This window comes from Salmo salar, chromosome 23, assembly GCF_965601325.2.
Source record: "Salmo salar chromosome 23, fSalSal1, whole genome shotgun sequence".
In the NCBI taxonomy this organism is placed as follows: domain Eukaryota; kingdom Metazoa; phylum Chordata; class Actinopteri; order Salmoniformes; family Salmonidae; genus Salmo; species Salmo salar.
In genome coordinates this window covers 49,902,993-49,916,804 of record NC_138313.1, presented here as the reverse complement: position 1 = coordinate 49,916,804, position 13,812 = coordinate 49,902,993, and the positions used below count along the sequence as shown (strand labels likewise).

The 13,812-nt window shown below is 42.3% G+C and overlaps 1 protein-coding gene across 1 annotated transcript in view; it reads left to right on the top strand.

The window, feature by feature from the left end:
• The first annotated feature begins 219 nt into the window (after window positions 1-219).
• Window positions 220-13,812, top strand: part of LOC123729839 (uncharacterized) — a 59,452-nt gene continuing 45,859 nt past the window's right edge. The window contains exon 1 of the mRNA XM_082968265.1: window positions 220-475. Coding sequence (XP_082824391.1) covers window positions 220-475 — 256 coding nt within the window. The remainder of the gene's footprint in view (window positions 476-13,812) is intronic.

Sequence of the window (13,812 nt, the reverse complement as noted above, 5' to 3'; positions counted from 1 at the left end):
GCCGGGCTGCGCCCCATGCGTGTTTTTGTTTTCTCAGGGTTTACTGTGTTCCCGTGTGGTCTCTGGGCGCACCCTATGCCCTTGTGTTACGCCGAATGGTTTTTTTCGGTGCAATAAATATATCATTCTACGACACTACTGGACTACGTCTCCTGCGTTTGACTCTGCCCTTTCCTCCTGCCTTAAGGAACCGTGACAGAATCCCGCACCTCTAAAATTATGGAGTCAGCAGGAGCGGAAGCACCGTCAGTGGCAGAACAGGTGTCAGATCACGCCAACCTCCTCCACCGCCTGGGCTCGGCGATGGACCAAGTGCTGGCCAGATTGGAGAACTGGGAGAGAGGGGCTTCACCCACCGGACCAGCTCCGGTTCCTCAGCCGGCGCCCCTACCGACCCCCCCCCTGAAGCGGGTGCGAGCGGCATCCAGATTGCGCCACCGAGAGAGTTTGACGGGACAGCTGCGGGATGTGAGGGGTTTTTGATACAGGTTGAACTCTCCCTGGCGACCGTTCGCCCCTCTCCCTCCGACGAAGAAAAGGTGAGCGTCCTCGTCTCTTGTCTTACGGGTAGAGCCCTGGAATGGGCCAACGCAGTTTGGGATGGCCCAGACTCGGCTCGGGGTGACTACCCGGAGTTCACCCGCCGCTTCCGGGCGGTATTCGATCATCCCCCGGAGGGCAAGGCGGCGGGTGAGCGGTTGTTTCACTTAAGACAGGGGACGAGGAGCGCTCAGGACTTTGCCCTGGAGTTCAGGACTCTTGCCGCGGGGTCGGGGTGGAATGAGCGGGCCCTGATGGATCATTATCTCTGCATTTAATTTAGAATACAATTAGTTGTGTGAAGTGTTAGTAGAGTCCTGGAACCTGTATATTCCGGTGTAAACTGAAGCTGTCTTGACTACAATTGTCTGAATACAGGTACAATGTTTTCTCCTGCTAATCCATGCAGGTTTGTCATCTGACTTCCAAGATAGATACAACCATACTCCAAGGCATGACATTTCCCCGCATCTAGGTAAGGCCTGCTACCAGCAGGAACACAGAGCACCTCATATCTTTTAGCCTAGAAACATACAATATGTTTTTGCCTTACCAACCAGACATATGTAAACTTTTGGGGTGCCAGAACAAATCCACATAGAAACATTGAGTTTTAGATCTTTAATTTCTAATTTAAAGCAAGTCTAATCAGCTGTAGATGTGTTCTATATGCACTATTTTTATGTTTCCCGTTCTTAAGTTTCGTTTCTGCATCTTACTGTCGGTTTTGTACACCATCTTCGAAAAGATGAAAATACAATATTTTTTGTTATGGAAAATATATTTCACAGCGGGTTCATATGGTATAATGATTCTCTACACAATTACTGCTTGTTTTGTCACAAACTGAAATTAGGCTTACCATTAGAATTTTAGCAACCAGTAAATGGCGGAGCAATTTCTGCATATTGCACCTTTATTAAGTAACCTTCTGTCTTATGTAACCATACAAACATAACATATCATACTAATCTGAGTGTCCTGGATTTACATTTACTATGAGACCAGGCTGTCTATACACAGTGACACAGTGCATCTAGTCTATGAGACCAGGCTGTCTACACACAGTGACACAGTACATCTAGTCTATGAGACCAGTCTGTCTATACACAGTACATCTAAATCAAATCAAATCAAATGTATTTATAAAGCCATTCTTACATCAGCTGATGTCACAAAGTGCTGTACAGAAACCCAGCCTAAAATTCCAAACAGCAAGCAATGCAGGTGCAGAAGCACGGTGGCTAGGAAAAACTCTAGAAGCACGGTGGCTAGGAAGGTCCTCTGAGAGAGAGAAAGAAAGAAAGAGAGAAAGAGAGAAAGAAAGAGAGAAAAAGAGAGAATTAGAGTATTAGAGAGAGCATACATAAATTCACACAGGGCACCGGATAAGACAGGAGAAATACTCCAGATATAACAGACTGACCCAAGCCCCCCGACACATAAACTAATGCATAAATACTGGAGGCTGAGACAGGAGGGGTCGGGAGACACTGTGGCCCCGGACAGGGCCCCCGGACAGTGCCAAACTGGCAGGATATAATCCCACCCACTTTGTCAAAGCACAGCCCCCACACCCCTAGAGGGATAGCTTCAACCACCAACTTACCATCCTTAGACAAGGCCGAGTATAGCCCACAAAGATCTCCACCACGGTACAACCCAAGAGGGGTTGCCAACCCGGACAGGAAGATCACGTCAGTGACTCAACCCACTCAAGTGACGCAACCCTCCTAGGGACGGCATGGAAGAGCACCAGTAAGCCAGTGACTCAGCCCCTGTAATAGGGTTAGAGGCAGAGAATCCCAGTGGAGAGAGGGGAGCCGGCCAGGCAGAGACAGGAAGGGCGGTTTGTTGCTCCAGTGCCTTTCCGTTCATCTTCACACTCCTGGGCCAGACTACAATCAATCATAGGACCTACTGAAGAAATGAGTCTTTAATAAAGACCGAGTCGAGACCGAGTCTGCGTCTCTCACATGGATAGGCAGACCATTCCATAAAAATTGAGCTCTACAGGAGAAAGCCCTGCCTGTAGCTGTTTGCTTAGAAATTCTAGGGACAGTAAGGAGGCCTGCGTCTTGTGACCGTAGCGTACGTGTAGGTATGTACGTGTTACGTTCCCCAGGTTCTTTGTATGTGTGTGTTTCAGGATGGCTTTCTGAAATTCTAAGCAGCTGATTGGTCGGCCCCATTGCAGATTGGAGCTCTGACCCCGCCCTCTCGTTAGGAGATACAGCTGTCTGCAATTACCGACTCCTTAGGCAGCTTTAACCTGTTTAGGATAGGGGGCAGTATTGACACGGCTGGATAAAAAACATACCCGATTTAATCTGGTTACCACTCCTACCCAGTAACTAGAATATGCATATACTTATTACATATGGATAGAAAACACCCTGCATTTTCTAAAACTGTTTGAATGGTGTCTGTGAGTATAACAGAACTCAAATGGCAGGTCAAAACCTGAGAGATTCCTTTACAGGAAGTGGCCTGTCTGACCATTTCTTGAACTTCTTTTCCATCTCTATCATTTACTAAGGATCTCTGCTCTAACGTGACACTTCCCACGTCGTCCATAGGCGCTCAGAGCCCGGGAAAAAACAGAATGTCGTCATTCCAGCCCCAGGCTGAAACACATTATCGCCTTTCTCAAGTGGCCGATCAAGGGACACTGGGCTTATGCTCGTGACCCGACCGCCCCCGCCTTTGGGATTTTTTCCTCTGTTTGCCGAAAAGGAGATTCCCTGTCGGAATATTATCGCTTTTTTACGAGAAAAATGTCGTAAAAATTGATTTTAAACAGCGGTTGACATGCTTCGAAGTACGGTAATGGAATATTTAGAATTTTATTGTCACGAATTGCGCCATGCGCGCGACACTTCTTTACTATTTCGTATAGTGTCTGGAACGCACGAACAAAACGCCGCTATTCGGATATAACGATGGATTATTTTGGACCAAACCAACATTTGTTATTGAAGTAGCAGTCCTGGGTGTGCATTCTGACGAAGACAACAAAAGGTAATCAAAATTTTATAATAGTAAATATGATTATGGTGAGTGCTAAACTTGCCGGGTGTCTAAATAGCGAGCCCGTGATGCCTGGGCTATGTACTTAGAATATTGCAAAATGTGCTTTCACCAAAAAGCTATTTTAAAATCGGACATATCGAGTGCATAGAGGAGGTCTGTATCTATAATTCTTAAAACAATTGTTATGCTTTTTGTGAACGTTTATCGTGAGTAATTTAGTAAAATTTTTGCGAATTCCCCGGAAGTTTGCGGGGGGTATGCTAGTTCTGAACGTCACATGCTAATGTAAAAAGCTGGTTTTTGATATAAATATGAACTTGATTGAACAAAACATGCATGTATTGTATAACATAATGTCCTAGGGTTGTCATCTGATGAAGATCATCAAAGGTGAGTGCTGCATTTAGCTGTCTTCTGGGTTTTGGTGACATTATATGCTGTCTTGAAAAATGGGTGTCTGATTATTTCTGGCTTGGTACTCTGCTGACATAATCTAATGTTTTGCTTTCGTTGTAAAGCCTTTTTGAAATCGGACAGTGTGGTTAGATTAACGAGAGTCTTGTCTTTAAATAGCTGTAAAATAGTCATATGTTTGAGAAATTGAAGTAATAGGATTTTTAAGGTTTTGAAAATCGTGCCACAGGCTGCCAGTGGCTGTTACGTAGGTGGGACGAATTCGTCCCGCCTAGCCCAGAGAGGTTAAATGACAGTGTTCCTTTGTTAGGAGAGAGCTTCTTGGTATGTCCTGTGTTTCATTGATGGTCTTTATGAATTTTTGTAAAGTATTTTGTAGCCGGTCCTGCTGACGATTGTTACTGTAACCAAAAACAGTGAAATTGGTCAGTGTATGTTTGTATTATTCTGTTTCATTTGTTCCCAGGGGGGAAGGGAAAGGCACCTTGGGATTGCTAAGGCAAGAGGCCTGCGGGCATACATATACCCGTAGTATTTACTATGTCTATGCATACTAGGTAAGACCTGGGCGGACCATCCCCTGTATTTTGGTTAGTGCGCCAGGTGGTCCGAGTTACGTAAGTAGTGGGTAGGTAGGTAAGGTAGGAGAAGGGGCTCTTTATTTTTTACTTTCTTTGCTTTGGTTCCGTCCAGCCCCTTTTCCCCAAATTACCGTGTGAAGGAAATAAATCCCCTGTAAACGGCACTAATCTCTGCCTCTGTCATCCTTACCTGCACCTACAATCCCATACCTCTTTCCCTCCACGGGGAGTTGAGTTGTAGCAGGGCGTTGCGTTCCCTCTTCCAAGAGGCGTGCGTAACAGTACGGCAGGACCAAATCGGAAAGATAGGTAGGAGCAAGCCCATGTAATGCTTTGTAGGTTAGCAGTAAAACCTTGAAATCAGCCTTTGCCTTAAAACCTGTTATGGATAGGGGGCAGTATTTTCAAGGCCGGATAAAAAAACATACCCGATTTAATCTGGTTATTACTCCTGCCCAGAAACTAGAATATGCATATAATTAGTAGCTTTGGATAGAAAACACTCCAAAGGTTCTAAAACTGTTTGAATGGTGTCTGTGAGTATAACAGAACTCAAATGGCAGGCCAAAACCTGAGAAGATTCTGTACAGGAAGTACCCTGTCTGACCATTTCTTGGACTTCTTTGTCATCTCTATCCAAAACAAAGGATCTCTGCTGTAACGTGACACTTTCTAAGGCTCCCCTAGGCTCTCAGAAGGCGCCAGAACGTTGAATGATGACTCTGCAGTTACTGGCTGAAAAACAGTAGCGCATTTGGTAAGTGGTCGATCTGAGAACAATGAGACTGGCGTGCGGGTGCACATGAAGAGTCCATTTTAGATTTTGAGTCTTTGAACGGAAAGGACGTCTCCCGGTCGGAATATTATCGCTTTTTTACGAGAAAAATCAAATAAAAATTGATTTTAAACAGCGTTTGACATGCTTCGAAGTACGGTAATGGAATATTTAGAATTTTTTTGTCACGATAAGCGTCAGCGCATCACCCTTCGTTACCCTTCGGATAGTGTCTTGAAGTCACGAACAAAACACCGCTATTTGGATATAACTATGGATTATTTGGAACCAAACCAACATTTGTTGTTGAAGTAGAAGTCCTGGGAGTGCATTCTGACGAAGAACAGCAAAGGTAATCCAATTTTTCTTATAGTAAATCTGAGTTTGGTGAGTACCAAACTTGGTGGGTGTCAAAATAGCTAGCCTGTGATAGCCGGGCTAACTACTCAGAATATTGCAAAATGTGCTTTCACCGAAAAGCTATTTTAAAATCGGACACCGCGATTGGGGGCAGTATTGACACGGCTGGATAAAAAACATACCCGATTTAATCTGGTTACCACTCCTACCCAGTAACTAGAATATGCCTATACTTATTACATATGGATAGAAAACACCCTAAATTTTCTAAAACTGTTTGAATGGTGTCTGTGAGTATAACAGAACTCAAATGGCAGGTCAAAACCTGAGAGATTCCTTTACTGGAAGTGGCCTGTCTGACCATTTCTTGAACTTCTTTTCCATCTCTATCATTTACTAAGGATCTCTGCTCTAACGTGACACTTCCCACGTCGTCCATAGGCGCTCAGAGCCCGGGAAAAAACTGAATGTCGTCATTCCAGCCCAAGGCTGAAACACATTATCGCCTTTCTCAAGTGGCCGATCAAGGGACACTGGCTTATGCGCGTGACCCCGACCGCCCCCGCCTTTGGGATTGTTTCCTCTGTTTGCCGAAAAGGAGATTCCCTGTCGGAATATTATCGCTTTTCTACGAGAAAACTGTCGTAAAAATTGATTTTAAACAGCGGTTGACATGCTTCGAAGTACAGTAATGGAATACTTAGAATTTTATTGTCACGAATTGCGCCATGCGCGCGACACTTCTTTACTATTTCGGATAGTGTCTGGAACGCACGAACAAAACGCCGCTATTCGGATATAACGATGGATTATTTTGGACCAAACCAACATTTGTTATTGAAGTAGCAGTCCTGGGTGTGCATTCTGACGAAGACAACAAAAGGTAGTCAAACTTTTATAATAGTAAATATGATTATGGTGAGTGCTAAACTTGCCGGGTGTCTAAATAGCGAGCCCGTGATGCCTGGGCTATGTACTTAGAATATTGCAAAATGTGCTTTCACCAAAAAGCTATTTTAAAATCGGACATATCGAGTGCATAGAGGAGGTCTGTATCTATAATTCTTAAAATAATTGTTATGCTTTTTGTGAACGTTTATCGTGAGTAATTTAGTAAAATGTTAGCGAATTCCCCGGAAGTTTGCGGGGGGTATGCTAGTTCTGAACGTCACATGCTAATGTAAAAAGCTGGTTTTTGATATAAATATGAACTTGATTGAACAAAACATGCATGTATTGTATAACATAATGTCCTAGGGTTGTCATCTGATGAAGATCATCAAAGGTGAGTGCTGCATTTAGCTGTCTTCTGGGTTTTGGTGACATTATATGCTGGCTTGAAAAATGGGTGTCTGATTATTTCTGCCTTGCTACTCTGCTGACATAATCTAATGTTTTGCTTTCGTTGTAAAGCCTTTTTGAAATCGGACAGTGTGGTTAGATTAACGAGAGTCTTGTCTTTAAATGGCTGTAAAATAGTCATATGTTTGAGAAATTGAAGTAATAGGATTTTTAAGGTTTTGAAAATCGCGTAGGTGGGACGAATTCGTCCCGCCTAGCCTAGAGAGGTTAAACAAAAGGGGGGTTGGGGGTCAGCTGAGAAGACACTACAGAGTTGATAAATATTAACAATTGAAATGCTAATCCTTTGCACGCTCACTCATTCGGGAACAATTGCAATCAATATATATATTTACGCTCAGTGTGTCGTCGGGATCTTCGTTGGAAAGGTCGTTCTGTTGGAGAGTTCTTTCTCTCTCTCTCTCTCTTGGTTAGAATGGATCTTTCAAAACGACATTCGTTCATGTCATTATAGGACGGTTGCTTCGTCGATCGTCGCGTTCAAAGACACCGAATTCCTAGCTGCAGACTAGTAATTAATATCAAAGACTTGTTCTTATTCTGTATCGATAGTCTAATAGTTTAACCACGTGGTATGGTTAAAAAGTTCAGTAGAGGGATGTGTCATGACGTTGGCCTGTGGGTAAAGTTTACGTTGGCCTGTGGGTAAAGTTTATAAATACCTTTCTCCCTTCACCTCTCTTTCTGACCCTACTGAAGGACTGTTGAATAGCCTGTGTTAAATATAGAGTCTGGGAACATCAAACAAATGGGGAAAAGGAACCATATTTTGGTAATAAAACCAGTTGGAAATATGCTTTGGAACTTAATGAGTATGGATGTCAGTTCGGTTGTCATCTGAGACATTATGACTGATGACAGGATGACATAAACTGTACCTGTGAAAGTATACACCCTCTAGTTATCAGAGTCACATGGAATTGTTATGCAATTGAAATGTTTGATATTGAAATTGTTTGTTAGGAGATTAAATGTAATTTTAGCTTCCAATTGAGAGAATTGGGTTTTCATAAGAAAAGTGCCCTGCTTGATCAGTGGCCCGCCCCTGTGAAGAGACAGGGGTAATAAACCTTGAAACACATCCTTCTCCCCTCGCCACTATATAAGACAATGACACAATGTAACCGAGATCCACTACGTGAGGTCTGCAGCCTCTGCGTTAGAAGGACACACATGTCAAGAACAGAACTAAGCCAACCTCGGCGTGAGCTTTGATGGCGAATGGTATGAACTTTGAGCTTATTCACTACAGAGGTGATACTTCCTAGCCGCTGTAGACGTGGGCTAGGAAAGGACGGACGACGTATTCAGTCTACCACAGACGAAGATAGCACCACGTATCCACTTTACCACCATTGACATTCTTCCGAGGACAGGAAGATCTGTTGGCCAACCCGGGCAGCATCTACGACCAACCCTCCGAAGCGCAGGTCAGAGTAAATATTTATTGCATTTTCCTTTTCCAAATGGGCGGTAATTTAGAATGCATAAGATAATGTATTTACGATGGCATAGCAAAGCTGTTTCTGTGTTCCTAAGTCTTCCCGCTCTTTCATTCAAGCCCAACCCCCATTCTTTGTGTAACAAGTCGCCATGTCGGCTCCGTCCACCAGGGTCGTTTTCTGTATGACATAATTTGTATTCTGGGTATATGTAATTCTGTGTGATTAGTTAGGTATTTAGTAAATAAATAATTAAACCCAATTTTGTATTGCTGATTCAACTTGTTAGCCAGGGTTCGTGAAGATAACCAAGAATTTACAACTTTCATTATGAGACTGAAAATAAGATGATTAATATTGACGGCTATCGATGTGAAATATTACAAAGTTTTTTGGAAGATAACGGCTCTATAAACACTCTTCCGTGGTGTCCTGACTTTCTAGTTAATTACATTTACATGATTAGCGAATCAGGTGAAATGAATTACCAATTAGCCAAAGACACAACAGATGCATGGTCAAACCTATTAGCCAACTCGTAATGGAGTGGAGGCCTGGTCTAAGGAAAGAAACCCTGGGTGGGGGTTTATATACTGAACGTAGAAAAGGCTGTCACATGACGCCAGGTCCTGTCGGTGTCCCTGGGGGCGTGCCGATGAGTTAGTTAAGACTCCAAAGGGAATTGGAGTTTCCTTCACTAGCAGTCCAAAATCACATTGCACAATATCACAAACAGTTCTAACCTTATTCATTCATTTTATACAACCATTTAGATGTAAGTCTCATAGCTGAGGCTAGTATATAAACATAATTATGGTAATATGGCCGTATTGTCTCTCAAGAGTTTCACAAAATTGTACCAAACGGACCAGTTCATAGCTGGATTCTTCACCGATCTTTTATACCTTCTCCAGAACATAAATGTTGTTCGGTTCTCCAATTCTGTGAGGTGGAAGAATCCTTTGTTCCCTCTGTCTCTTTATACTGTGGCCATGAGGCAGGACATTTTCTTAGGAATTTATGACCCCTTCTGACCACAGCAGCCTGGGTGTAGGAGACAAAGGGAGATGGTGAAGAAGTGCAGGGGGAGGTGCAGGGGGAGGGTGTCAACTGTGCTCACTGTACCCAAAGAGGGCAACGTCATGACACCTGCATTGCTTGCTGTTTGGGGTTTCTGTACAGCACTTTGAGTTATCAGCAGATGTAAGAAGGGAATTATAAATACATTTGATTTGATTATGTTCAACATAGGAGGGCCAAGCACAGGAAGCAGCTCTTTCAGTAGTTTAGTTGGAATAGGGTCCAGTATGCAGCTTGAAGGTTTAGAGGCCATGATTATTTTCAACAATGTGTCAAGAGATATAGTACTAAAAAACTTGAGTGTCTCCCCTAGTCTATGAGACCAGGCTGTCTACATGACACAGTACATCTAGTCTATGAGACCAGGCTGTCTATACACAACGACACAGTGCAGAAAATCTAAATATTTTTGGGCGCCAACCTGTCACTCAATAATTGAAACTTTTCTGCTATTTTTATACAGGGACATAAAACTGAAGTTTGAAATGAGCGGGCTAATTGTGTTTTTTGTTCGCTTACTTGTGTTAATTGTAACTTATTATTTGACTTATTTTGTACATGATGTTGCCACTACCATCTCTCATGACCAAAAATAACTTCTAGACATCAGGACTGCGATTTCTCACCACGGACTAGCAGAATCCTCTTTTTCCTTTCACGACTTTCACGACTGCAATATCTTATGCTTCACGGAGTCGTGGCTGAACGACGACAACATCAACGTACAACTCGCTGGTTACACGCTGTACCGGCAGTATACAATAGCGGTGTCTGGTAAGACAAGGGGCAGCGGTCTATGTATTTTTGTAAACAACAGCTGGTGCACAATATCTAAGGAAGTCTCAAGCCTGAGGTAGAGTTTCTCATAATAAGCTGTAGACCAAACTATCTACCCAGAGAGTTTTCATCTGTATTCTTTGAAGCTGTTTACATACCACCACAGTCAGAGGCTGGCACTAAGCCAGCATTGAATGAGCTGTATTAATCCATAAGCAAACAAGAAAATGCTCACCCAGAGGCAGCGCTCCTAGTAGCCAGGGAATTTAATGCAGGGAAACTTAACCTGTTAGGGCTAGGGGGCAGCATTTGCACGTCTGGATAAAAGAAATGTACCCGATTTAATCTGGTTACTAATCCTACCCAGTAACTAGAATATGCATATACTTATTATATATGGATAGAAAACACTCTAAAGTTTCTAAAACTGTTTGAATGGTGTCTGTGAGTATAACAGAACTCATTTGGCAGGCAAAACCCTGAGACATTTTCTGACAGGAAGTGGATACCTGATGTGTTGTATTGACTTTAAACCTATCCCATTGAAAAACACAGGGGCTGAGGAATATTTTGGCACTTCCTATTGCTTCCACTAGATGTCACCAGCCTTTACAAAGTGTTTTGAGTCTTCTGGAGGGAGATCTGACCGAACAAGAGCCATGGAACGATGATGTCCCATTAGACACCTGGCGCGCGAGTTCATGTTGGGTACCCTCGTTCCAATACGTTATAAAAGAGTATGCATTCGTCCACCTTGAATATTATTCATGTTCTGGTTAACCTCTATGTGACCGGCGGGACGAATTCGTCCCACCTACGTAACATCCACTGCCAGCCTGTGGCGCGATTTTCAAAATCTTCAAAATCCTATTACTTCAATTTCTCAAACATATGACTATTTTACAGCCATTTAAAGATAAGACTCTCGTTAATCTAACCACACTGTCCGATTTCAAAAAGGCTTTACAACGAAAGCAAAACATTAGATTATGTCAGCAGAGTACCAAGCCAGAAATAATCAGACACCCATTTTTCAAGCCAGCATATAATGTCACCAAAACCCAGAAGACAGCTAAATGCAGCACTCACCTTTGATGATCTTCATCAGATGACAACCCTAGGACATTATGTTATACAATACATGCATGTTTTGTTCAATCAAGTTCATATTTATATCAAAAACCAGCTTTTTACATTAGCATGTGACGTTCAGAACTAGCATACCCCCCGCAAACTTACGGGGAATTCGCTAACATTTTACTAAATTACTCACGATAAACGTTCACAAAAAGCATAACAATTATTTTAAGAATTATAGATACAGACCTCCTCTATGCACTCGATATGTCCGATTTTAAAATAGCTTTTTGGTGAAAGCACATTTTGCAATATTCTAAGTATATAGCCCAGGCATCACGGGCTCGCTATTTAGACACCCGGCAAGTTTAGCACTCACCATAATCATATTTACTATTATAAAAATGTCATTACCTTTTGTTGTCTTCGTCAGAATGCACACCCAGGACGTCTACTTCAATAACAAATGTTGGTTTGGTCCAAAATAATCCATCGTTATATCCGAATAGCGGCGTTTTGTTCGTGCGTTCCAGACACTATCCGAAATAGTAAAGAAGTGTCGCGCGCTTGGCGCAATTCCTGACAATAAAATTCAAAGTATTCAATTGCCGTACGTCGAAGCATGTCAACCGCTGTTTAAAATCAATTTTTACGTCATTTTTCTCGTAGAAAAGCGGTAAAATTCCGACAGGGAATCTCCTTTTCGGCAAACAGAGGAAAAAATCCCAAAGGCGGGGGCGGTCGGGGTCACGCGCATAAGCTAGTGTCTCTTGATGGGCCACTTGAGAAAGGCGATAATGTGTTTCAGCCTGGGGCTGGAATGACGACATTCTGTTTTTTCCCGGGCTATGAGAGCCTATGGACGACGTGGGAAGTGTCACGTTAGAGCAGAGATCCTTAGTAAATGATAGAGATGGCAAAGAAGTTCCAGAAATGGTCAGACAGGCCACTTCCTGTAAAGGAATCTCTCAGGTTTTGACCTGCCATTTGAGTTCTGTTATACTCACAGACACCATTCAAACAGTTTTAGAAAATTTAGGGTGTTTTCTATCCATATGTAATAAGTATATGCATATTCTAGTTACTGAGTAGGAGTGGTAACCAGATTAAATCGGGTATGTTTTTTATCCAGCCGTGTCAATGCTGCCCCCTAGCCCTAACAGGTTAAAAAAGGCCCTAATGATTTATGCTATACAACGTTTGACATGTTTGAACGAACGGAAATATATTTTTTCCCCTCGTTCATGACGAGAAGTCCGGCTGGCTTAGATCATGTGCTAACAAGACGGAGATTTTTGGACATAAATGATGAGCTTTTTTGAACAAAACTACATTCGTTATGGACCTGTGATACCTGGAAGTGACATCTGATGAAGAGAATCAAAGGTAATGGATTATTTACATAGTATTTTCGATTTTAGATCTCCCCAACATGACGTCTAGTCTGTATCGCAACGCATATTTTTCTGGGCGCAGTGCTCAGATTATTGCAAAGTGTGATTTCCCAGTAAGGTTATTTTTAAATCTGGCAAGTTGATTGCGTTCAAGAGATGTAAATCTATAATTCTTTAAATGACAATATAATATTTTACCAATGTTTTCTAATTTTAATTATTTAATTTGTGACGCTGACTTGACTGCCGGTTATTGGAGGGAAACGATTTCCTCAACATCAATGCCATAGTAAAACGCTGTTTTTGGATATAAATATGAACTTGATAGAACTAAAAATGCATGCATTGTCTAACATAATGTCCTAGGAGTGTCATCTGATGGAGATTGTAAAAGGTTAGTGCATCATTTTAGCTGGTTTTATGGTTTTGGTGACCCTGTCTTTGACTTGACAAAACATTACACACAACTCTTGTAAATGTACTGTCCTAACATACTCTAAATTTATGCTTTCGCCGTAAAACCTTTTTGAAATCGTAAAACGTGGTTAGATTAAGGAGATGTTTATCTTTCAAAGGGTGTAAAATAGTTGTATGTTTGAAAAATTTGAATTTTGACATTTATTTGGATTCAAATTTGCCGCTCTTGAAATGCACCTGCTGTTGATGGAGTGCACCACGGGTGGCACGCTAGCGTCCCACCTAGCCCATAGAGGTTAAACTTCCCATGCAGTCATATGTGACCCGATTCAGGAAACTAGGCATATGTCGCAAGTCACGACTTCACAGGAGAGCCGATTGATAAAATAATTGTTTTACCTGGCTGGCTCATTAGCTAACATTACATGACGTGTGTGAACTTACTCTTTGTATACTGAGCTAGGTTCATTGTTTACCTAGCTAGCTAGCTATATGTCTTAATCTAAAGTCTACTGTTAGCTAGCTAGTTAATGTTAGCTGACGTCATTATTCGTATTCCA